At 55.2% G+C, this 24,458-nt stretch overlaps 2 protein-coding genes across 3 annotated transcripts in view; both read right to left on the bottom strand.

Moving 5' to 3' along the window:
• Window positions 1–24,458, bottom strand: part of ZNF385C (zinc finger protein 385C) — a 63,648-nt gene that overhangs the window by 15,838 nt on the left and 23,352 nt on the right.
• Window positions 2,138–11,244, bottom strand: C23H17orf113 (chromosome 23 C17orf113 homolog). Of its 2 annotated transcripts, none has more exons than XM_065039266.1 (3): window positions 9,085–11,244; window positions 6,201–6,580; window positions 2,138–4,376 (listed from the first exon to the last, which is right to left on the bottom strand). In XM_065039266.1, the coding sequence occupies exons 2-3, from the start codon at window positions 6,330–6,332 to the stop codon at window positions 2,844–2,846; spliced, it is 1,665 nt and encodes a 554-aa protein (XP_064895338.1). In that variant the 5' UTR covers window positions 6,333–6,580; window positions 9,085–11,244; the 3' UTR covers window positions 2,138–2,843. The 2 variants fall into 2 exon arrangements, with proteins under 2 accessions (XP_064895338.1, XP_064895337.1); XM_065039265.1 differs by having other exon boundaries at window positions 6,201–6,829; window positions 9,085–9,425.

Below are 24,458 nucleotides of genomic sequence, written 5' to 3'. Positions count from 1 at the left end.
CGGAGCATTTCGAAGGGCTGGTGCAAGGAGGGGAGCGCAGGAGCCCCGTGTTCCAGCACAAACACTTGCTGCGGACTGGGGGGGGTCACTTTGCCCCCACCAGCTCCACAGGGAGGGTGAACAGCTGTTCTGAGCTGAGCATCCCAACCAAAAGATGCCAAACCCCATGGCATCACTGCCACGGTGCCATGCATCCTACGGCCGCAGCCACCAGCTCAGCCCAGCTCCCGTCCCGCAGGCACACACGCGACTCTCACGCAGTTCCCTTGGAATTTACATATGTGTTTCAGCCCTTCATTTAACCAGTCCCACCCAGGACTGTGCCTGGCTACTGTCCCCAGCCTGTCCCCACCACCTCTTTGCTCTGCACACCAACCACACGTACATCTGGAGTGGGTTTTCTCCTGAGTCCCCTGCAAGGCAGATCAGAGCAACTGTTGTGCCTTAACGCTATGTATGTATGAACCTCCAAAAACCAAACCAAAACACCTTTGAAAGTGGCAGGGACAATGCTGTGGGTTTTCATAGCGACATGAGAACCTGCCAAGGACCCATTTCGTCAGCCACCAGCTGCCTCGCAAGAGCATCTGGTGCAGAGTCTGCACAGGACAGATGGAGACGGGAGCTGTTTATTCACACAGAAGCAGTCTGGCTCCCTCCCATTTGGTAGGTGTTCTCAGCAAATTTTGGTGGTGTTTTAAATTCCTTACTCGGGGCTCTAAAGCTTTTTGTCTCTGGCCAAGCATCAGCTGAATTCACTCCAGTTATTTCCAGCGGGAAACACGTGTGCATGCTCCTCGATGCCAAAGGCCGCCAGCAAGAGAAGAGCAACACCCACCCACAACGCTGGAGCAAGACGGCAGCACTGGAGCCTCCCCAGCACTGCTTGGAGTCCAAACCACCCTCAGCACCACCAGCTCCAGCTTTAGGAACGTCGGTAATTAGCAGATTGCTCTGTCTCAGACTCCCAGAGCAACCAGAGGCAGCAAACCTGCTGTAGACCACAGAGCAGCAGATCTGTTGGCCCTGGAGGTAACGATGCTGCAGCTGCCCAGGGGTGGTGGGTTTTCTCTGTGGCCCCAGCAGCCCCCGCACAGCAGAACCAGCTCCCCCATCCCAAATGAAAGGAAGGGCCAAGTGAGCACCGCCTGATAAATCCTCCTATTTCCAGCTTTTGACAGTCACAACCTCCTCCTTGACACGCACGGTTTGGACAGAAAGTGCCTGCATGGCACAGGTACAGCAGAGAGATGGTGACTCCAGCACTGCCCTGGGCAGCCTGTTCCAATGCCCCACAGCCCTTGGGGGAAGAAATTGTTCCCCAGATCCAACCTCAACCTCCCCTGGCGCAACTTGAGGCTGTTTCCTGTCATCCTGTTGCTTGGGAGAAGAGACCAACACCCTCCATGCCACAACCTCTGCAGGATGGGGAGCAGCAGGACCAAGCCCCCCTGTACCTCCATATCACTGGTGACAACCACATGGGACCAACGGGGACAGTCAACATTACAGACATCGGGGTCAAACCCTGCCAGACACCGCCCCTGTGTCTGCAGGACAGTGTGAACTTACCCAGGGACGAAGCGGAGCCAAATCCCACGGGAGGACCCAGCGCTCAGGATTAAACCGCTGTGATGCTTCGGGCTGCTGCGTTGGCTTTATCACAGATTACAAATCAGTAAGGAGGGTTTGCTCAGCCCACCCCAACAGAACTGAAGAAAAGGTCCTCTGAGTTACAACCACAAAAAGCCCCAAATCCCCCCCTACAGCATCGCTCCCCAGCTCGGCCATCGCACTCACACACCCCAAGCCCAGCAGGACTGGAGCCCGAGTCCCCGGCCACCATGCGCTCCCAAAGCTCCGGGGTAAAATAAATGCTTACAAATTAAAAACACAACCTAAACAACCCAGGTTTGTCCCAAAAGCTGGTGTTAAAAGGCTCTTTCTTCAGTTGCAAGGCTGCAAAGAGCTCAGAGTGCAAAGCGAACGCAGGGAGGTGATGCCGTTTGGAAAAGATCAGGAATTTGCTATTTATTCTTTTTGGACCCTTGCTTATAATTTATTCTCTCATTGCAAAAAAAAAAAAAAGTCCTTTTAGATATCTTTGTTCTTTAAACACTAGGAAAATTAAGATAGATATTTTAAATATATATTTATATATATGTTTATATATATATATACACATACACATATATACACAATGATGCATTTAAAAGTCACTATTTCCTCAGCGATTACAATGTCATCCTCGAAATCTCTTGCCCTCGAAACGATCGTGACTTGATGCCACTGCTGAAAGTGTTTTGTGCTGTGTGCAAGGAACACCAACACCACACCGCCAGGCATTTCGGGCTGTGCCGCGGAGCTAGAAGGACGCGCTGCCTTTTCTGCATTCACCCGAGGCTCCAAAACAACCAAAATCAGCTGGTTTTGCAGAGTATTAAGTCAGAGCTGCTGGGTATCGTTGTGCAAAGGTGGTGCGATTTTTGAGCTTGGGAGGTTGGCCTTCGTCTCCCTAAAACCAAATAATAAACCCTTGGAAAAAAAGAAATAAAATACCAAAAAACAGCACCTGATTGCAATTTGGGATTTCGGGTGGCCCCAATATTTTAAATTCCAGCCAATTCCAATGGATGTTTGGGGGATGAAGGAGGGTGGTTGTGGGATCAGCACAGCTTTGTGAAGGATCCTGGTTCTTCTCCCCAGCACAGAGCAAGGTCACCAGCAGCTGCCCAGCCCTGGTGGTGACCAAGGATGGGGAAAGGTGACATTGAGGTGACGCTCGGGGCTGCCCGCAGGACCCGGCTCCCTGCCCGCAGGGCTCTGTCTTCACCAGCCGCTGCTCACTTCACCTGCGCCACGATGAAGCCGGACTCTCTCATGCTCTCATAGTACTCGATGGCCAACGCAAAGTCAAACTCATTGATGGCCGGCCCATCAATGGCGATCTTCATGAGGTCGGACAGCCCCTCGTCCTTTGCACGGTGCGACCGGCCACGCTTCAGCAGCTCCCGGCCCCGGCTGATCTTCTCGGTGAGGACCGAGCCCAACGGCAAGGCCAGGGCGATGGCCGCGAGGACAGCAAAGTCCGGGAAGAGCTCGTGCATCTCGGAGTTGCTGTAGACCAGCTTGACGCAGAGGTCCTTGAAGGAGAGCTGGCTGAGGCTGAAGACGATCCGCTTGAAGAGGGGGAAATCGCTCAGGGCCCTCTCACTCACCACCACTCGGGAATAAGCCTGCAGGAGAAAATTCAGCTCGCTGACCCCATAGCTGCCAATGTCCTCCAAAGACTGGGGGTAGCACTTGGGGTTGAAGATGGCCGAGAAGGAGCTGATGGCCTCCAGGACGCTGCTGGGGAACCTGTCCAGCAGGTTGCCCCGCACGCTCTCCAAGTAGCTCTCCTTCAGGCGCTCAAAGTGCTTCAGGTGCACCTTGGAGCAGTTGGCCAACTCAACACCCTTATAGTAGAAGCGGCTCTCGCCCTCCCGGTCATCCTGCGGGTGCTCATTCATCTCATTGAGGAATTCCTGGAGGTTCTGGCCGCTGGCGCTCTTCTGGGCCTGCAGAGTGGTGGCTGTGGCAGAGACGATGGGCTTCAGGATGGAGAGGTCAAAGTCCTCAATCTGGAAGAATCGGCTGAGTTTCTGGAAGATGGGGAGGACGTCCAGGAGGATCTTGGTGAAGGCCACAAACTGGAATTTCTTGAGCTCTTCGCAGAGGCCATGGGCCACGGGCGACCGCTCTGCCTCGCTCTCCAGCAGCAGCACCAGCGTGGGCCATGAAGAATCGATGGCTTCCACGGCTGGGAAAATAGAAGTCCAGTGGATGGCTTTGGAGCTCCCCAGGTCTATCTCACAGAGGTCCAGGACACTCCGCAACTCATGCAGGCCATTGCTTTCCCCCCTGAAGTTGGAGTAGAGCCTGTACACGGTGTCCACGGTGGTCTCATATTTCTGGAGATACTCGATGCTGACGATGCTCTCGGCCAGCAGCAAGGAGCTCCCGCGGGCCAGGCAGTGCATTTCCGTCAGGAGTGGGCAGAGGGACGTCAGCGCCGTCCCCACCCCGCTCAGCCGCTCAGCCACCAGTGACGTGCTGTCAGCGCTGAGCCAGGTGATCTTCATGGTGGGGATGCCGAAGGAGCGCATCACCTCGCCCACCTTGCCCGTCACCGTGGAGGTCTCCCCGGCTGGCAGCTCAAAGCTCCCCAAGAAGGTGGCCGAGGTTTGCCCATTGCATGGGGACACGGTGGTGGTGAACATGGCGAGGCTGCGGTGCTCCAGGACGTCCACCGTCTCGTCCACCACCAGCCCAACGAACGGCGAAGCTTTGATCCTGTGCCTGTCTTCGTTGTGCAGGACTTTGGCGATCGCTGCCTGTGCCGGTTAAGGGAGATGCACGGGGCAGGCGGGGAGGGAAAGAGAAACATAAATGAACTTCAAAAGCACCCAGGAGATGCTCGGCACCCGGTGCAAAGTGAGCTGCAAGGCTCCCGCCCTCGGGTCGCCCCAAAACTGGTGTAAAGTCCCAAGTCAGAGAGAATCATAGAATAGAATTATAAAATCATTTTGGTTGGATGACCTTCAAGCTCGTCGAGTCCAACTGTTCCCTGACTCCTGTCCCTGCCCCATGTCCTGAGAACCTCATGTCCGTCTGTCCAGCCCTCCAGGGATGGTGACTCCAGCACTGCCCTGGGCAGCCTGTTCCAATGCCCCACAGCCCTTTGGGGAAGAAATTGTTCCCCAGATCCAACCTCAACCTCCCCTGGCACAACTTGAGGCTGTTTCCTCTAATCCTAAGAAACCCTTGAGTAAGTTGTATATAAAGTACATACACAAGCTAGAAATCACTCTCTATTTTTTCTCTAACATCCCATCTCCTCCTGCTCCTGGCCTGCAGCCCAAGCACCAAGCGAAGCTGCAGAGAGCTGGAGGGGTCCCCTACCCTGAGCCCCCCATGGCTCAGCAGGACTGACAACACGCCAAAAACCCACCACCTTAGTTCAAACTTCAGCAATTGTATTCATGCTTTACCAGCCCAACAGACAGCAGCAAAACTTTGTGTGGCATCTTTTCCTTCTTTACTCAGTTTTCCCCATTTCAGGAGAATTCCCCAATGTGAAGGGAAAAATTCCTTGGTGTGTGCAAACGCTGCAAGTAGCACTTCAGGCTGAGAAATCTAATTAGTGGATTCAGTCTATCTGCAGCAAAATAAGGTTCTTTGGAGATCTACAAAGCCTGGCAAACGGCCAAGACTCACTAAAAATTTAATTTGATCTTAACAGGCATGAAGCATTTGTAAAATTAAGAAAATCCCTTCTAAACTCTCTGGCTACTTGATCTTTCTGATCACTCAGTTTAGGGCAAAAGAGGAAAAACCCACAGTTCTCATGTGCTAATTGAACTCCTGAGCTTTTATCCTTCCGGCAGCCTGGAAGGCTCAGCTGGGAGAAGATGCTCCTGCTCTCCCTGTGCCTGGGATCACACGCGTGGCCACGATGGAGCCCATCGCCTTCTCCTGGTTTGTCAAATCAGGGAACACCACCAAAAAAGCACCACCCTCCAAATCATGGAGTCCAACCATTCCCTGTCATGGAGTCCAACCATTCCCAACCCCTGGCACTGCCCCATGTCCTGAGAACCTCATGTCCGTCTGTCCAGCCCTCCAGGGATGGTGACTCCAGCACTGCCCTGGGCAGCCTGTTCCAATGCCCCACAGCCCTTTGGGGAAGAAATTGTTCCCCACATCCAACCTCAACCTCCCCTGGCGCAACTTGAGGCCGTTTCCTCTGCTCCTGGCGCTTGTTCCTGGGGAGCAGAGCCCGACCCCCCTGGCTCCAAGCTCCTTTCAGGCAGTTCAGAGATCAGAAGGTCTCCCCTCAGCTCCTGTTCTCCAGCTGAACCCCCCAGGTCCCTCAGCCGCTCCCATCACACTTGTGCTTCAGCCCCTCACCAGCTCCGTCCCCTTCTCTGAATTTGTTTCCCTGCATTTCACCAGGGCCCGCAGAATGGGAACTTGTGCTTCAGGCTCCTACTTGCACATGCAGCACCCAAAGAAGAGCCAAGAGAGCGTTGGCAACGCTCAACGGGGTGCTGGGATGCACCGAGCTCCCCATCACAGCCAGCAGCACCAGCAAGGACCATCCAGCCCCAAAACGTCCGTCAGACACGGGTGCAGAGCCCCCAGCCCCACATACACACCTGCATCTCCCTGATGCCGCTGGGGTGGTAAAACTCGCTGTGCTCGGGGGCCAGCAGTGCCTGGCAGAGGTTGAACTTCTGGAAGTCGAGCAGAGAGGAGCACTTCTCATCCGGGATCTCCTCCTTTGCCATCCAGTAGACGGTGGTGAGGACGGCCACCTTCGCCGGGTTCACCTCCACCTTGATGACCGAGCGGAGCTCCGGGCGGCCATGGACGCGGGTCTCGAAAGCCAGCTGCTCCCGGTTGACCGCCAGCGCCTGGCGGTGCGCGCCCGAGGTGACGTGCCGCAGCAGGGCATGGCGCTGGAAGTTGTCCGTGCCCACGGTAAAGGCGTTCTCCGCTTTACCGTGCTTGTTCTTCACCAGCGCCTGCCGACACTCTATGCAAAACATGAGTTTCCTCTCATAGTCAAACTCCAGCCAGGTAAATTCTTCCTTCCAGTGCTCATTGAAATAGCGCTTACATTTTTTATTGGAATTGGAAGTTTCCCCAGCTGGCTTTTTCCCTGGAGGCACCATATTGCTGTGGCTGGGAAATCAAACACTACGGCTGAACTGAAACATGCCTTGGAGGAGCAGCCTCTACATTTAATTTAGTAAGAAGGTCTATTACAACTCTCCGGGTTCGACTGGAGATGAAAGAGACACAAGGGAGAGGGATTAGGGCCCTGCAGACCTCAGCGTGGGCTCGTCGTTTGTTGTCGCCTGCTAACGAAGAGCTGCGGTGGCAGCGCCCAGGGCACACAGGGCTGGGTGACAGTCCCGGCACCGCACAGGGGGACCCCACCGAGCACCTCACCAATGCCACCGGCAGCTTTGGGTGTCAGCGATGGGACTGACACACACACGCACGTATGGTCCTTGTTATAACCACCCAAACATGCTTCCCATCAGACCAGACCTCTGTGCTGCAAAGGTGCGCAACCAGCCTTGAGTCAGCGTTCAGCGCCACGAGGCGCAGCACCCGCTGCTGCCCGCGAGTGCCAGAGACCTGGAGCTGAACCAGGATCACTTGGAGGCCAACTCAGGAACGTGTGCCAGGGACTTGCACGCACACGTGTGTGTTCTCATTCCTCCCTTGCTTGTCTCTGTCCCAGGAAACTCCCCAAGCCGTGTCCTGTGGCAGCAGGTCCGTGCTCCACGTAGCCCAGCATCCCTCCCAGAGCACAGGACCCGCTCCAGCCAGGGCTCCAAACATCTACTGCAGCCTGCAAAGCACTTATGCACATATTTAAACCAGGTAGCAAAAGTATTTAAGCATCCACTTAGCTCCCTCCCTACACTTAAGCCCCACTCAGTCTGACCCTTGTATTCTTCCATGAACTAGATTGGAAAAACAAATTGAGCTTTGATAGAGACGGTGGGAGGAGGAGGAACCCAGTGCAGGGTGGGGAAGGGAATCGTGTCGGTCAGTGTGACTTGCTGAGAAACCCACAAGGAACCTGGGTTTTTTCCAAAGAACAAAGCCCTGAGAACCAGTTGTTACCCCAGCCCGCAGGAAGAAGTGGGAAACCTCACGATTTAGGTGTTAGAGCAACACTCCGACTCCCAGAGCAGCAAACACCCACTCCCACGAGCCGGGGCTCCCTCGGGTTGCCCTGGGTGATGCTGGATGGGTGGCAGTGGAGCCACCAACACCACAGCTCTGTGAAGGCAGGGGGACAGGGACGAAAGGACCAGAGCAGGGCTTTGTTAGTCTAAAACTCAGCCCTAACCACAGTCAGCGTCAAATGCTTCCAAGGAAGTGGAGAGAAACCACAAGACACAGCCCTGATGGAAGTTTCCTTAATGCCCAATGGGAGCACAAAGCTTTCAAGATTTGTAACGGGTGCACAGATTCCCACTGCGCCTTGCTCTTAGTCCATTTAACGTGGTTTAATTCGCTTCCCAGAGCCCGATCTCCCCCTCATCCCACACCACAGCAGCCAAAAGCACCCAGGGAACAATTCCCACAGCCGGGGGGTCTCGCCAAAGCTGCAGGTGTTTCCCCAGGCTGGTCCAGGAGCTGCTGAGCACCGGCCAGAGCAGCATCTCCTTGGAAGCACATTAGGAAACTGCGATGGACTTGCCACCCGAGAGCCAAAGCCCAGACCCATCTTGCTCCATGTTTGCCAGCATCCATCAGACATTCCCCGGGGACGCGGTCTCTGCAAGGGCTGGGATCACACCAGTGCCCCCGCAAGGCTTGGGGCTCGTCCCCAAAGTGGGACAAGGGACAGTTCTGCTGTCACATACAGCCTCGCTCGTGGTTCACGTCCCCAGCCTGCCCAGACCCACTGCCCCAGTCCCTGCTGTCAAGCTCAGTGCGCAACCAGGACAGTGCACAGCCCCAGGGGGGTGTTTCCTTCATTCCCTCCCCATCACCAACTCCTTTGCTCTCAAACCCACCCCCACCTACATGGACCCCCCAGCAAAAACCGCTACCTTAAAAAGAAGAAAAGAAAGAAAAAGCAGTAATTAGTGTCGGGGCACACAGGAACAGGGAGAGCTCAGGATGGAGCGGAGCACCGCGGCACAGCGTCCTGCACCTCCCGCACCAGCCCCGGCCACCCCGCACTGTGCACATCGCTCCCCAGCTGGGGGGACACGGCTCGGGATGGGGGTGACACCGCCGCACCCCCACCAGCCTGCTGCCCCCCCGGCCGGGGCGGGAGCGCTGTCTGTGGGGAAGTTTGAGCAGGATTGAGTTGCAAAAGGATGAGCTGCTGCTCTGAGGCTCCTGCTCGGGTGCATCAGCCCTGGGTGCATCATCAGCCCTGGGTGCATCATCATCATCATCATCATCAGCCCCAGGTGCCCAGGGGGGCACGCAGAGCAGCACACGACTCCAGCACCCAGCCCTGCGTGCCCGACCCACACGTCCACCCTCCCGCTACATACGTACCATTTCAAAGCTGCCATAAGCTTTGGAGTGAGGGGAGCTTGCAAATTTCCCAAATTTGGGGCTTTTTAAATAGGAAAAAAAAGAAAATATCTAATAATAATAATAAAAAAATTAACAAACCCAGCCAAACAATGCAAAGCCATAAAAAACGTAAATTAAAAAAAACCTGGTTGGGAAGCGGGGAGCAGTGGGGCACCCCCCGCCCCCGGCTCGGCGCATGGAGCTGCCGTCCCCCCCGGTGCTGCCGTGTCCCCAGCGCGGTGGCTGCAGGAACAAAGCCTGCGGCTGCCGCCCCGCGCTCACGGGAGCATGGGAGCAGCCATCTTGCTGCGAGGACTGTCTGGCTGCGCCGGGGCTCCCGGCAGCCAACGGCGGCAGTGGCCACTAGCGGTGGCCAGGAATGGGAAAGGCCTCGTGGTGGTGGCCACGGTGGACATGGTGGGGACGTGGGACACGGCGGGTGGGGAGCAAGGGGAGCACGTGAAGCTGCGCCCCATGCACGCTGATCACCCGACAAGGCGCTTTCCTTCAAGATGCAAAGCGTCTTTTAGCATTAAAGGCAGGGGAAGTTTAGAGCCATCCATCTTCTTCCAAAAATAGGACTTTACACCAGCTTTGCCTCCCCCCAAACAGGATTCATGAGGTTAACTTATGGTTGGACTTGATCCTGAGGGTCTCTCCCAACTGAAATGATTCTATGACACTAAAATGCCAAAAAGCACCGGTGTCCCGCGGGAGCCCCCCATAGGAACAGCCCATTTGTTCCCCAGCCCCCAGCACGGACATGGTGCCCAGCACTGGGGATGCTCTTGGCCCCGACTCCACCTGCTCAGGATGGAGAATCAGACCCCAAACAAGGGCTGTGGCCCCACGGTATGTGCAGGGATTAGGGGCTGCATTGTACCTGGCTCCACACAGGGAGGGGACTGGCTGCCCAGGAGTAAATTCCTCTTTTTAGGCTCCTCCACATGTCCCGGGGCAAGAGGCTCTTCCCACTGTGGGGACATTCCTGCCTGGCCACCTCAGCCCAGGGTTAATGCTAACAGGAGCTGGGTGAAACCAGAGATGTGCTCCCAGGGGTGAAAATATGCACTATTTATTCTTGTGCTAATGCAAGCAAGAAAAGAGGACTTAGCCTTTTTAATCAGTTTGCAGGCAGGATGCTGCCACATCCCCTGCTTCACAGCATCCGGAGTGGGATCGCAAAGGTCAGCGGTGCTGGGATGGGGAGCAGCAGCGGCTCGTGGTCCCATTTCCTACGGCTCCGGTAGCGCCTGGTGCCCACTGAGCCCCCGCGCTGGCATCCACCGGCAGGACCCGGGGTCTCCATCCTCCCCACTTCCCAAAGGGAGCAGATCAGTCCCATCCACAGCAGAGACACCCAAACCCCAAGCAGAGGGACAGAGCGCACCAAGGAACCACATGCAAACTCCTTCCTAAAGCAACCAAAAAGGCAAAATTCCTGTTTACTCCTATGCAGCAGTAGCCGCCTTGGTTAGATTCAATCATTGCTATTTTTCTCCCCCGTGACATGCCTAGAGAGCTCGGCAGGCAGGTGCCCCGTCTGCACGAGCACATTTATCATCAGTGGCACGAGTGCGGCCGCTGCCCCGTGAGCCACAGTTTCCACTTGAGCCCTGAGCCTCCAGCGGCCAAATCAAACCCAAAACCGGGGGCGCTGAGGGGCCAGGTCCCCACATCCCCCACCAGCATTTCAGCCCCGTGTCCAGTGGCTGCACCTCCCTGCAGGGTTTTTCACCGCATCTATACGAAGCTGAACAGAAGAGACTGAAACCCCAGACATATTATTCCAAAAAATATTAAATCTCCGAGTCCGAATGTATGGATGAGGTTTTTGTTCTCTGCGTTAAGGTCTTTAAGCCAGGCTCTGGGGAATGACTCACGCTTCTCCAGCAGGAAAGCGGAGTTGCTGGTGCTCCTGAAGCTGCAAACCCCAGAAAGTAGCCCCCTCCCCACAGAGCGCCCCCATTATCTACCACAGGGGGACGGGGTGTGCAAGCCCCGGCACGCTGCCCCAGGAAAGCTGCAGTGTCAGCTTTTCATGGGGAGGATTTTGGGGGACAGGAAGGCGCACGCTGCCCTGCAGGTCCCTGCTCCCCCTCTGTGCCCAAAGTCCCATCTGTAACGAGCCCCAAAAGGAACTGGGGGCCGGGAGCAGCAGGGGGATGCTCAGGAGGGGATGCAGGGGTGGGGATGCAGGGGAGCAGCATCCCTCGTGCCCGAAGGTGGTGACAGCCCGATTTAACGTCCCTGCGCCTGGCGGAGGAAGGCAGGCTGCGAGGAGAGCGCCGGCCCTCTGCAAAGGAGACAGCGCTCAGCACTGTGTCAGCTCAGACGAATTAAAAATACCTCTGCAACCCCCCGCCCGGGGCTGTTGCCTGGACAGGCAGATCTGGCAGGGCTGGATCTGCTGCTTCACAGTGTCGCTGCAAAGAGACTGGAGGGTCACGGGGGCCCAGCTCAAGGAAGGGGATGGGGCACAGGCTGGAGGACCCTGATATTTCCTTGCTGTCTTCGATGCACCCGGGGGGTTGTTCCTTGTCTGCTGGGGGGCTCTTCCAGCACCGCTGTGGGCACAGCAGCAGCTCAGGTCCTTGAGGGCCATGGAGAGGGGGCCGTGGGGCACTGCTGGGGAAGGACCCCCCCAAAGGGCTGACATGGGGCCCCCCACCCCCCAGCTTGCAGGATGCTGCCTCCTTGCCCTGCGCAGCCTCAGCGCAACCTTTTGCTGCGTGACTGGAGCTGGCAGGGAAGAAGCCTTGAAATAAACTCAGCTGACATCCCTGCAAACTGCAGGGCATGGCTGCAAACAGGATCGCTCGTCTGGGCTGCGCGGGGGGGCACAGTGCTCATTCCGCCCCCCACCAGCAACCCCAGCTCGGGGCTAATGCTCTTCCCATCAGAGATGGGGCCGGTTTACTCCCCGCGATGCAGCAGCTGGGAAGGGTAAAGCCTTTCTATTGAGGAGCGAGAGCAGAAGCAGAGACAAGGTCACATCCCAGCCTGGGCTCCCTCCCAGCTGATGCATCTGGTCCTCCAAAGGCAGCTTGGCTGCATCCAGCACCCGGGAGCTGCAGGGACCCCCAACTCTGCACAACTGATAGAATAAATGATTCCTCAGGAGCAAAACTGGATGTGGATCTTGTTCCATCAAGCCTCTTTTCCTCCCCACATCCACAAGCATCGAGCCCACCTCCCCTTGGGTTTTAATTCCCAACTCTTCCCCCATCTGTCAACTAATGATGTGAAAAATCAGTATTTAGCACTGCAGACACCTTGCAGAGCCCCAGACCAGTTTGGCATCCCCCGCATCACAGTGGAGGCTCACACAGCCCAGCCTGGAGCTCGTTCATCTCCACCATAGGTCCTGAGGAGCTGGGAAAGGACCTGGGCTGATCCTGACCCTGGGTGGTGACAGAAAGGAGGCAACAAGTGCCGAACGCTGATCTGGGCTCTGCACCCCAAAACCCTGCCTGCACCCCCCCCACTCGCCTTCTCCCCCGGGGTGAGGGACAGGGAGATCAGGGTCCTCCCGAAACACAGAGAGCTCGGAGGGGAGACCGGAGCCCAGATTAGTTCAGCCTTTATTCTGAGCATCGTTTAAATCATAAAAATTATAGCCAAGTCCAATTCATTACAGCCAGGGAGCGACTGATAGAAATGAAAAAGAAAAAAAAAGATACTCAAATTGATGCTTTCTCACTGTTCCAGTGAAATAACCAATTTGGAACAAATTAAGGGGCTCCCGTCTCTACCAGCCTTTTGAATTGCCTTGAAGCCAACGCACATTTTTCACAGCGCAGCGTTTCCCCCGTTAGCAGAGAAAATTAATGATTTCTATTATTGAAGCACCTGGAGGCAGGTGCCTCCCTCGCACAGCGGGGCTGCGCTGGCCCTTCCCCGGGCACCGGGTCCCCAGAGAGCCGAGCACAGGCACAAGGGGACAGACGGGCTCAGAGAGGATAGGTGACATGACCAGGGCCACCCACAGGTCAGTGGCAGAGGCTGGCGGCAGTCCCCTCTCAGCGCTGCCATCCTGGACATGCACAGACCACCACGGTGACACCCAAACCACCGCAACATGACAACGTCCCCAATGTCCCCCCAGCACAGAAACCACGGGTGGAAAGGGAATCACCCCACTTACAGAGACCCCAACTCACACTTTGCGGGGCGACACAAGTCCCAGGGGGCTGAGAGGGCTTTCAACCCGGCATTTACATATTCCTCACCCTCTAAGCTTTATAAAGGTCGAATCCCTTTGCACCCCCCCGCCTGCTTTCTGCTCCCAACGTTGTTTTCAGGAGCCCCGAGCGCAGCACCCGTTGTGTTCGCACCGACAGCTGCAGAATCACGGCTGCCCCGGGGCCAGGCTGGCCATACCCAGGGTTTGGAAGCACACACACATCTGTCATTATTTTTTAATTAGCTTTTTATTTCCTACCGCTAGCATTTCATTGTAATTTCCGCCACTCCTACTCAGGGCCGCACTAATATAACCACTTCGGAGAAGAGTGGGAGCAGCCAGCCCACACGTCCCAATATCCCGCTCAGAAAAGGCAAGAAAAGCGCTCTGTGAAATGCCCACCCCCTGCGGTCATGATGAGTTTAGGGACATCAGGCGGGTGCTGGAATGGCCCATCAAAGCGCCAGTGCCGGTAGCGCAGCCAACGGGGAGCACCAGCCCCGCAGAAACTTCCAAAAAGTTCACTTTTCCTCAAAATACCTGCTGCAACCCATTGCACAGCAAGGTGAAGCCTAACTGAGAATGGCTTAAAAAGAAGCAATACTAAAATTGGGCGTTTTACCCGTGGCTTGATGCTGGAGAGGCAGTGATATTTTCTAGCCCACATCACACTGGAGGTCAAGATTAGATGACAGCTTGGTCTAAAAATACTCCGAAGGGGAGGCTGAGGCTGCCGGAGGAGCTCAGAGCCCCCAGTGCCCCCCCCGGGTGTCGCTCGCAGTTGAAACCAAGGGACAGATGTTTCCCCCAGGACATTTTGCATAGAAAGCCCCTGGCAATCAAAACAGCTTCTGCATTTACAAGGAAATTCACCCAAAACAACCTTTGGGAAAGCTTAGTCCCCATATCTGATGGAAGAGCCCCAAAAGCAAACCAAGCGTTTGAGAGGGGACATGCTCCCCTCTCCATTAACCCCAACGATGGAGAGGACAGGAAGCTTAATTAAGCAGCCAATTAACAGCAGCAAACCCACAGCAGCATCAGGACCCACGCGTGGTCCCTCCCTGCGCTGCCCACCGTGGGTTTGCGCTGTGACAGGGGACAGAACCAGGTCACCCCAGCTCCAATTATTAAGATTTAAAACACGGCGGGCAGAGGATGTTTAACACTCTCGGGGAACAGCCGTGGCACAAGCACCCTCCAACCCCCGCGTTTCTCTACCCAAAGCACCACAACCTGGGTATGAAGGTCGCCAGCGGGTTCAAAATTGCAGCTTTAGTGGCTTTACAGCATTTCCCACATGTTTGAGATCACGAGGCTACAAGCAAGCTTAGGGGGGCAATTTTCTTTTTAAACCCGCTTTGCCCGATGAGTATTCCAGATAAATATCCTGTTACGCATTCTAGAGACACAAGGAAAGGCAGCTCATGGAGAAAAGCTTGTGTTTCAAACTATTAGAACAATTAAAGTGACCCACAGGAGACAGCTGACAGGCACCTCTGAGGAGCCATCGGTTCAATAACACCCACATCCAGTTTTGCACCAACAAGCACGCACAGGCGACACGGTACCACAGCAAAAGGAGTGTGTGCCAGCATGTAGACGCACACGCGCTCACACATATGTGAACACCGCACATGTGTGTACACGCGTGGAGAAAACCAGCACCCACCAGACCCCCCAGCGCTGCCCGGAGCATCAGCGCTCCATCCCCAGCATCCTGCCGGAAAGTTAATGCCAATGAGAACTAAAGCACTGAAATCACCATCCCCAAAGCCTCCCGTAAAGCGGGTGAGAGCGGCGTTACGCTCTGGTTGCTGCTGCAGCTCCGCTCCGCGAGCCCAAAACAGCCAAAGCCGGCGGCAAAGCCCCCACCGCACACCCGGCAGCTCTTGTCTGCACAGACGCTGCCCATCGCTCTCCCCCCGGCCTCGTTTCACACAAAAAGCATCAAACATTCGCATCGCGGGTGCACAGAAACGCCAGTCGGGGCTGACCCCCAAACGAAGAGCAAGGGCAAAATAAAGCCATGTCAGCGCAAGACCTGTTTCTTCCTCCTTTTGCAGCCCTGGGAGCAAAATCAATAAGATGCAGTGATTCCAACTCAGCTTGAATCCCGTAAGTAATTAGGATTAGCAGGCTGGGAGCTGAAGAAACAGGCTGCATGTGTGCCTGGGCTGGGAGGGACCATTTTGTGGGTGTACGGTACGCGGTTTAGTTGATGGCAATAAAAAGCACAGCTCTTTAAATGGGTTTTTGGGCAGGATGGCAATAGGGAATGGCAACGACCTGGTTTGCTCAGGAAGAAGAAAATCTCCTGAGGGCAATTTAGCGTGCCCAACCGTGAGGGGGGCAGGATGGGGACCCCACAGGTGAATCAGGATTTGTGTTCTATGCTGAGTCTGTTACTGACCCCTTGCTCCCGAGCCCGGACTCCTTAAGCACCACATAATTTTTGGAGCTCCCTCCTTGCAGTAAATAATCCATCTCAGTTTTTCTCTATTAAGAGTTAAGTCCATAAACAAAATAGCAAAGGGGAGAAAAGACACCCCCCCCTCCCAATAGCCTTAGAAGAGCTACACAGAAAATAACAATTAGATACGTTTCTCTTTCTTTGCTTTCAAGAACAACTCGTTCGGTGATTTGTTTCCATTTTCTCAAGCTCATGTAACTCCGCAGAAGCCGGCTGCCCGCAGGACGCTCCAATTGCGGCCGTGCAGACAGGGACATCCCCGGGACAGCAATGGGGCGAGCGCCCCGGACCTTGCCCCCCACTGGACCCCCTTCCCACGGCCAGACCCCGGAGCTCTATGCGATGCACTGAGCTGCACCCAACGCAGCAGCTACCGCCGCGAAAGGCTTTTCTGCGGAGTAACAGGAGCGGGGAGCGATGGGGGTGATGGGGATGATGGGGAGCCATGGGGGGCGATGCGGCTGAGCAGCTGCTCCCGCGGTGCGTGAGGAGGAAAGTTGCGTTTCACCCACCTAGAAGCATTTTGGATCCGGCTGCCTCGTCTCGGCGCTGCTGGTGCCTCCCGCTCGGCCGGCTGGGCTGCGGGCAGGGGCGGGCAGGGCAGGGCGGGCTCCCCCCGCACCCCCCAATCCGCAGCTCCGAACCCCGAGCCCCCGCGTCCGGCCCCGCCTCGGCCCCGCCGGGGAAAAAGCAGCCGGAGGTGCCGGGGATTCACATGGCAAGGGGAGGAGGGGGAGAAGCGCAGGGACTGGCTCCCCGCCCTCCTTGTGTCCCCCCCCCCAGCACAGCACAAGCGGCTTTTTCTTGCCGAGCGGGGCACGGAGCGAACGCCGGGGCTGCCAAAGGAAAGTTGGAGCGGGGAGCCCACGCTGGCTTAGTCTGCACCCCAAAAATCCGAGTGCCCCAGACCCCCCTCTAAAAGGGCTGTTTTGGGGTGGCTGTGCCTGCAGAGGTGTCCCCACGCTGGGTCTCCACCACGGGGTTTGCTTATGGAGGGGGAATAGCCACAGCACCCACCCACACTGACCCCCTCTGGGAAAGGCTCCCCAAAATCCTCCCACGCTGCCGGATGCACCGACATCCCTCTGAACTGCATGAGCTCCGTTTGCCTGGGAAGCTGAGCGCATCCTGCACACACCGGTGTGCGTGTTCTGGCCACCGGCACGTCCCTCGGCTTTTGGGGTTCACAACCGAGACGCTGGTGCTTGCCCAAGAGCAGCATGTGAACTCATCCCCTTTTCCATTATCTTGAGGGAGGCAGAAACCTCCCAGCCAGCCCTGGAGCACCCGTCGGGTACCAGACAACCTGCGGCCCCACGGGGAAGGGGGCTCGACCCCCACCCTGGAACATGCACAGTCTGATCCAGCTGCAGTGTCACCTTGCAGGGTGACAAGGGTGAAGGGAAACAGCCCACCCGGGGTGGGAGGCTCACCCCAGCTGCCCATGATTGGAGTTTGGTGTAAACCCAGGGTTTGCTGCCCTCCCCATCATTTTCATTAGCCAAGGCTGAGGCAGCTGGACACCCCGAGAACAGCACGTTCCCCACGCTGAATTTCTGGCCTCTGAAGTTTCATTACTTGATTGCAAGGTGTCTTTTAAAGAGGGATATGATGAAAAACCTGCTTGTGACAAGAGGAAACAATCATCTCCCCCTCAAAAGAGATGAGGACAGGGATTTAAATACTCCCCTCAAGTCAAACAATTCAAAGAGTTCGGCAGGAACCCCTCCAGCCCCTAGCAGAGCAAAACCAAAGATGTGAACCACCAGATGCCAAATTCCCTTCCCAGGCACTGCAGCCAGACCAGGCACTTTTGGAGTAAATTCCAACACTTTGGTGCTCCAAAAAGCACCCCAAGCCATCAGGGTCCCCCCGCACGCTGCTGCCAGGCCAGGGCATCCCTCCCGCACGTCCTTCTCCAAAAACCCACCAGGGTTTGGCACAGGAGCATCACCAGCACAACCCCAAGCAGGACCAACGCAGTGGGGACACGCATCCCCTGCGCAGGGTATTCATTGCTTTTGGGGTCGTTAGCAGCAACAGTAAGTTTAGCCCGGGCACTCGCTAATCTGGGATTGACAGCTGGGCCCCGCGCCGCCTGTTACCAGCCTCCCAGCAGGCTATTTAAACCCTATATTAATTTGTTTAATGTCATCAGCAGTTTGGTGTTACTGCAAGCGAGCGTCAAGCAGAGGGGAGCGCGGAGGTGTAAAGACCAGGAGGAGCGGGGGGCTGACAACCATCCGGGGGCTGTTCTCCCTTCCCCAGGAGAGTTTTGGCATCCCCAGAGCTCCAGCCCCACGAGCAAGGACCGAAGCACAGCCCTGAACCCCAACTCCATCCTCCACCCACCCTCACCCCCAACCCTGACCAGTTCTGCAAAACAGTTTCATCAATAAATTATCTCCCTGCTCCAGCTGGTACTGAGTTTATCCCCAGGGGCTGCAGGTCCCCGCTGGCATCACCACGGTCGAAAGGGGTTGAGGGGTGGGAGCGAGGAACGGCAGCGTGGGATGGGGTGTTTTATGGCCAAGCCTTTGTGGCCAGCTGGAGCAGCGGCTAATTGCAGGTGCTGATTACAGACCCCTGCCATTAACGCCTCCTGCCCTCCCGCAGCGGATCGCTGGAATTTCCCACCGACGCCGCGTGGGTCCAACCGGTGCATAATTTGCTATATTTGTACGCAGACCCCAGCGCTGGCACATGCAGTGGCACAAAAGCCTGTTGCCCTCCCAGGAGCATCACCAGCCACCCCACGCCCAGGGGGGCAAACCCCGCGGCTGCTTCTTCCCACATCATCATCTGCGGGATGGAGCTGCCGCTGCCGAGCGCTGTCACTGGAACCTGAAGCTGCAAAGGGCACCAGGGCACCCATGACCACCGGCTTTACCATCCCTGCGTAACACCGTGGGAGGCACTACAAGCCAACGGGCGTTATTGCATCAGATGCTGCACTGCCCTGTGATTGCTGCTTTTCGACACAGGTTGTTAACAAAACTCAGGATCTTATGACAGAATGGTGATGACACCAGAGATTTCTTTGCAAATCACAGGATGGTTTGGGTTGAAGGGCCTTCCCAGCTCCCCCAGTGCCCCCCCTGCCATGAGCAGGGACACCTTCACCAGCTCAGGTTGCTCAGAGCCCCGTCCAGCCTGGCCTGGGATGTCTCCAGGGATGGTTCATCCACCACCTCTCTGGTCAACCTGGGCCAGACTCTCACCACCCTTAGAGCCAACAATTCCTTCCTCATGTCTAGCACAGGCTGGAGTCTGCCTGCCCTGGCACGGCCACAACCCCCCAGCACTCATCAAACGGCAAATCCTGAACACACAGTCGAAGGGGGAGCGTTCGCCTACACCCACATAGAGCCGGGCTTGCTCAGGCAAGTCTGCTCAAGCTGCGCCTGCAGCAGCGGCTCAAAGAGAAAGGGAGGGCAGGGAGGCGGGGGGAGCTCAGGAAGCAGAACGGGTCCAGCTGTCACCCAACAGGTCCGGTTTGGGCACTGTCTGTCCCTAATGCCACCGATTCACTAGGTCCTTTGTGAAGACAGACTCCAGGAACCGCGATAGAGCGTTTACTCAGAAACCTACTGATGGCACCGTTAAAATCCTCGCTGGCTGGGAGGTGAGCAGGACAGGCTCCCCCCAGCCTTAAACTCCAAAAGCAGCCTGGCAAATAGCAACCAGAATTGGGCAAACACACACACATCAATAAATGAGACAAGAGGAATAAGAAAACATGAGCAAGCCACCCAAACCTTCCCAGTCTGCCAAGCTTTCCAGAGCCTTTCTGGCTGACTAAGGATTTAGGGTATAATTTGGGGGTGAAAGATGCCAGATAGGATCAAGAGTGATACACCTGGAGGACGTGTATCAGTTTTCTTCTGCTCGGTAACCTGAGCCCCATCAGAAGCAGAAGGCGCAGCCGCCGGCGGTTCATCCCCACCAGGCCGGGAAGGCGGGCGCTGACCTTTCCTGCTCCCGAGTTTGCTCAGGATTAAGATAACACATTTTAAAGGCTGAATCCTCCCCTGGGGGGGGTTCCAGCACAAAGAGGATGGGGTTTGTGGCTCAGGTTCCCCCCACGATCCCCCCTTGATAAACAGAGCCCCTGTCCAAACCATCAAGTCCGTGGGCAGACACTCATCTCGATCCACTCAGAGTGTCCTGAGTTTTAATTAATTCTTCCAGATTTCCACTTTTATGCATTAAAATAAGAAAGAAGAGCAAACCAAGGGAGCTAATGGTGCATTTACCCATATCAAGCTGGAGACCTCAGTGCTGGGTGTCCCAGAAGCTGGGGTTTAACCTCCATTTTCCCCAGGAAGGGAAGGTCTGGTCTCATTGTGTTGCTAAGAACCAGGATAGCAGCCGAACACCTCAGCTTTTCTTCCCTGGGCCACTTTAATCTTCGCCGTTTCAGAGCAATATTGCCCTTTCATTAATCCCAGCTCATGTGTGAAGTCTCAGCTTTAAACCAGGATGGAAACTCCTCCACCAAGGGCCTTTTTGTTGCAGGGCAAGGCATTAAAACATCATTTCCCCCTCATTTTAGTAAGAATCCACCTGAAAACAAAAAAGCAGCTTAAAATCACTTAGATGCGGATTCTCAAAATCCTAATAAGTGTTGCCTGGGTGTCACTGCAGGGGATGGCCACTGTGTCCACAGGTTTGGGGACACTAAACAAGGGCTGCTCCATCTATTGTCACCCCCCAAAGGGACAGCACTCAGTGTCCCCAAGGCTGGATGCCCATAAGGAGCCTCAAGGACGAGCAAGATCCAGGGCCGCGCTCCCGGCTGCCGCCTCCCGCGTTAATCATCTTTCCCAGGGAGATGATGTCTAATTACAAAGGCATCCAGGACAGGCTCCGCAAATGGGGTGGAGAAACTGCATGACCTAAAAAATATTCAATTACCGGGGAAAAGGGACGGAAATTACACCTGTAAATAGTTGTAGAGAGAGAAAGAGAGGGTGTAATATTTTCCATCTCATTTAGGAGGCCCCTCCTAGCAAAAACCAAGACAGAGCAGAGGGTTTCACCTGCAACCACACTTGAGCATGCAAGGAAATGCTTTGCATGGGTCCCATGCCCTGGGCTCTGTGTGAAGTCCTGAGCTCGGCCAGCAGAGATGCCCACCCGACCGGCACAGGGCACCCTGAGCCCCTGTATCAGCGCATCTAGGGGTTGCTATGGCAACCAGCTACCCAAAATCTTGATGTGTAATTACCCGGGGGTGGCACTGGCTCGGGTCTCACCCGTGAGGTCCCCGCTCAGCTCTGTGTCCCCGGGGGGCTCTTGGGGACATGTCACTGCCAGGGTGGGCAACGCGCTCCAGCACCGCGGTGCGGAGCGCCCTGAGACGCTCCCACTGACACGGTGCCGCTAAAGTAAATGGAACTATTACTCACAAATCTATGGCCGTAGCAAATATCAAAGGTGAACCGGAGCAGCATTGCGTGCGTGAGTTTTCAAAATGCAGCAACAACGCGGATGCAAAAAAAAGGAATAAAAACTAATTTAAATGGCTACATGACTGCCGTTAAACACGGTCCCGCTCTAATAGAGCATAACACTTCTCCATGGGTTCCCTGCGTGGCCATGGAGCATCACGGACCCTCCATCCCAGCCCTTGCACAGCCAAACGTGGCTGCAAGCACCGGTGCGATGGAGCTGAGCACCATGACCACAGCTCATCCCCAACCTCCAGGGCTGGGGCTGTTGCCATCTCTCCAATTGCCAGGACCCTGTTTTCCTCCCTCTGCATAGCCACGCCGCGACACCGCGGGGTTATGGAAAGGAGAGATCACTGCAGGAAGGACGGCATAAAGCATGACGAGGGAAGATCATCTCTTCAGAGAAAACTGTATATTGCTTACGACTTACTGTCTGCGAACATAAAACAGTTTAACCAGCCGACCCTAAATCACAGTGACAGCTTTACACTACCCACAAACCTCTGCTCGCGCTCATCCAGCTCAGTCCTACCCACCTCACCTCCCCATTTTCTGGTTTTTAAATGCTTGTTCCCCCATCTTTTCCCTGGGAGAGCAACACACATATGTGCACATGCAGGTAGAGAAGTGACTGATGCACATCGGACACCAAGAAGGACCCAGAGCTGAAGATGGGAGAGATGAGCTGAGTTCCCAGCCTTGCTCCTCATCAGACCCCTGTCACCCCACCCTGGTCCCCCTCATCCATCCAGCCCTGGTGTTTTTTGGGATGATACCTCAGTCCCCCAGGAAAGTCCCCACCAGGCTGGGATGGGGCTCAGCAGCCACTGAGACACACTCATGGTTTGCTGCTGCTTTTACCATTTTCCCCCTGCACACACACTTAAAATAAATCCCAGGCTTTCCTCTTCCAAATCTGCCGAGCGGATGCTACATGGGAAACTGTGAAATGCTCCATGACGGCATGTTCCCCATCGCTCTTAATCCGCTTCTAATTAAGATCACGTGTGGTGCATGCCTGAGCTAAGTGGCCATAAAACGCTATTGTTGCAACTTGATAGCAAACCAAATAGAAGAAAATTACAGCAAAATCCAAGATTAAGGATAACTGGCTCGCCAAATACGGTGCTTAAAAATAACATGAGGCAATTTCCTCACGATTTGGGGAACAAAATCGCCGCCTCTATACACAGCACAGCTCAGCCTCTGCCTCCCCGGCTCTGCCAGCAGCATCTCAGCAGCACCCAGTGCCAAACGCAGCCCTTACCCCCCCGATTGCCACACTATGACCCCACATCCATAGCCCAGCACCCGCACGGCACAAACAACCCCCAGAACGCTCAACCAAGGACCCCTGAGCACCCCAAGCTGTGATTTAAACCAATGGGTTTCCCAAAGCTCATCCTAAGCAGCTAATCCCAGCCTGGGCAGCAGCAGAACAGTGAGACAGACACAGAAAAACGGCTGCTGCATCCTCCTGGGCATCCAAGGACTAAACTCCTTTATCCCAACTGCCAGGGGCCATCGCAGCTTTTTGCCGAGGGTGGTTTTAAAAGGGAGAAAATTGGGGGGAAAAGAAGAATCAGCACTAAAAATTAGCCTGGCACGTTATGAGAGGAGGAATCAGCCGCACAGTCAAGCACAGGATGGGGAGGTGGGATCAAAGCTCCACCGTGATGCCCCATCCTCGGTGGGTGAACCTGCACCCTCCCAAGAAGCACCTGGTGAAGGTCAAAGCCATTTCAATACTCAGGAGACAATCCGGGGGCATCTTTTGGCTTGGTCTCTTTGTTTTTAAAGCAACCCCCTCCCACGGATGCAGCCGGAGCATCAGCCCCGGCCCCCAGGCTCCCAACCTCCCCCAGCACCACACAACAACCTGCACGAGCAAAACCCAGGAGCTAATCACAGCTAATCAATTCATTGCTTTTTATTGGAAGTTACCGACTCAATAAAATCAGAGATTAATTATGATACAGTTATTAATCCGCGATAAGCTGAATAGCTGGGCTTTTCAGAGGGAGAGCAAGTTAATGGGGTATTTTCAGAGGATTTACAAAGGGAGCAGTTTTCTCCGGATTAATGGGCTGGCACAAGCCTGACGTGCCAAGAGGAAGGTTTGGGCTCGCACGGAGCCCACGGGGCCTTTTCCCCCCCGTGCAAAATGGCTTTTTGCAAGAGGTTTATTTAACAGAACTGAGATTTTCTGCCAGTTCTCGTGATGGGGGTAAATTCCACCCCCAGCTCTGCACAGCACCCGACCCCAGCAGGAGCCTCGAGGGACGTCCCTGTCCCCAAATGGGGACACGAGAAGCCTGGGAATAAACAGAGAGAAGGCAAAACGTCCAATTACACAACCGCGCTTCTCCGAATGACACCTGATCCCAGCAAACATCTTGAAGACATGAAAAAACATTCCATTTCTCCCCACTGAGATCCCAGGTTACTCAAATCTGAGCTGAAAAGCTATTTTTAATCATCTTTGCTCGCAGCTGAAGGGAGCAGCCGAGCAGGAGGGCTCCGCATGCTTGTCCTTCGCTAAACCTACAGAAGCTTTAAGATATGAACCCCACTACCATTTGGCCATAAGATTATCAATTAATACATCGGGAGATGCAGCATCTGTCATGGCTGAATATTCAAGACCCTTTAACATGCAGGGGCATAGATCTGCTGGGGTGAGTTTCAGGAGAGCCTGGTGCATCAGCATCCTCGGGGATTACGTGCCTGCTCTGGGTTCCAGGATGTCCCAGCCCACCCAGCACTCCTGCACCCCAGTTAGACTATAATGCTGCATGTTTGCATATTTAAATCAATACATTGGATCTGATGGCCGACAAAGCACCACTGAGCATCGCCCTGTTTGTTAAAGACAATTAAAGGATTCCATGCGTAACATGAAATGAAGAAAAAACTAGATTGGCACCCATTTCCTTGGTAATTAACAACTGAAGGGCTCCGACAGCAGAGAGCAGCAGGAAGGAAACACTCCCTGCAGCTGACCTCCAAATAGAATAGAATTCTGCAATTCTATTCTATGCCGGAGCACCCAGAGCAGGATCATGCACCACGTGGGCTGCCCAGCTCATACGAGACATGAGGAAGGAATTGTTGCCCTGAGGGTGGTGAGAGTCTGGCCCAGGTTCCCAGAGAGGTGGTAGATGAACCATCCCTGGAGACATCCCAGGCCAGGCTGGATGGGGCTCTGAGCAACCTGAGCTGGTGAAGATGTCCCTGC

Source organism: Columba livia, chromosome 23 (genome assembly GCF_036013475.1).
Source record: "Columba livia isolate bColLiv1 breed racing homer chromosome 23, bColLiv1.pat.W.v2, whole genome shotgun sequence".
NCBI classification, from domain to species: domain Eukaryota; kingdom Metazoa; phylum Chordata; class Aves; order Columbiformes; family Columbidae; genus Columba; species Columba livia.
The sequence above is the reverse complement of the archived record's forward strand: the minus strand, read 5'-3'. Positions and strand labels throughout refer to the sequence as shown.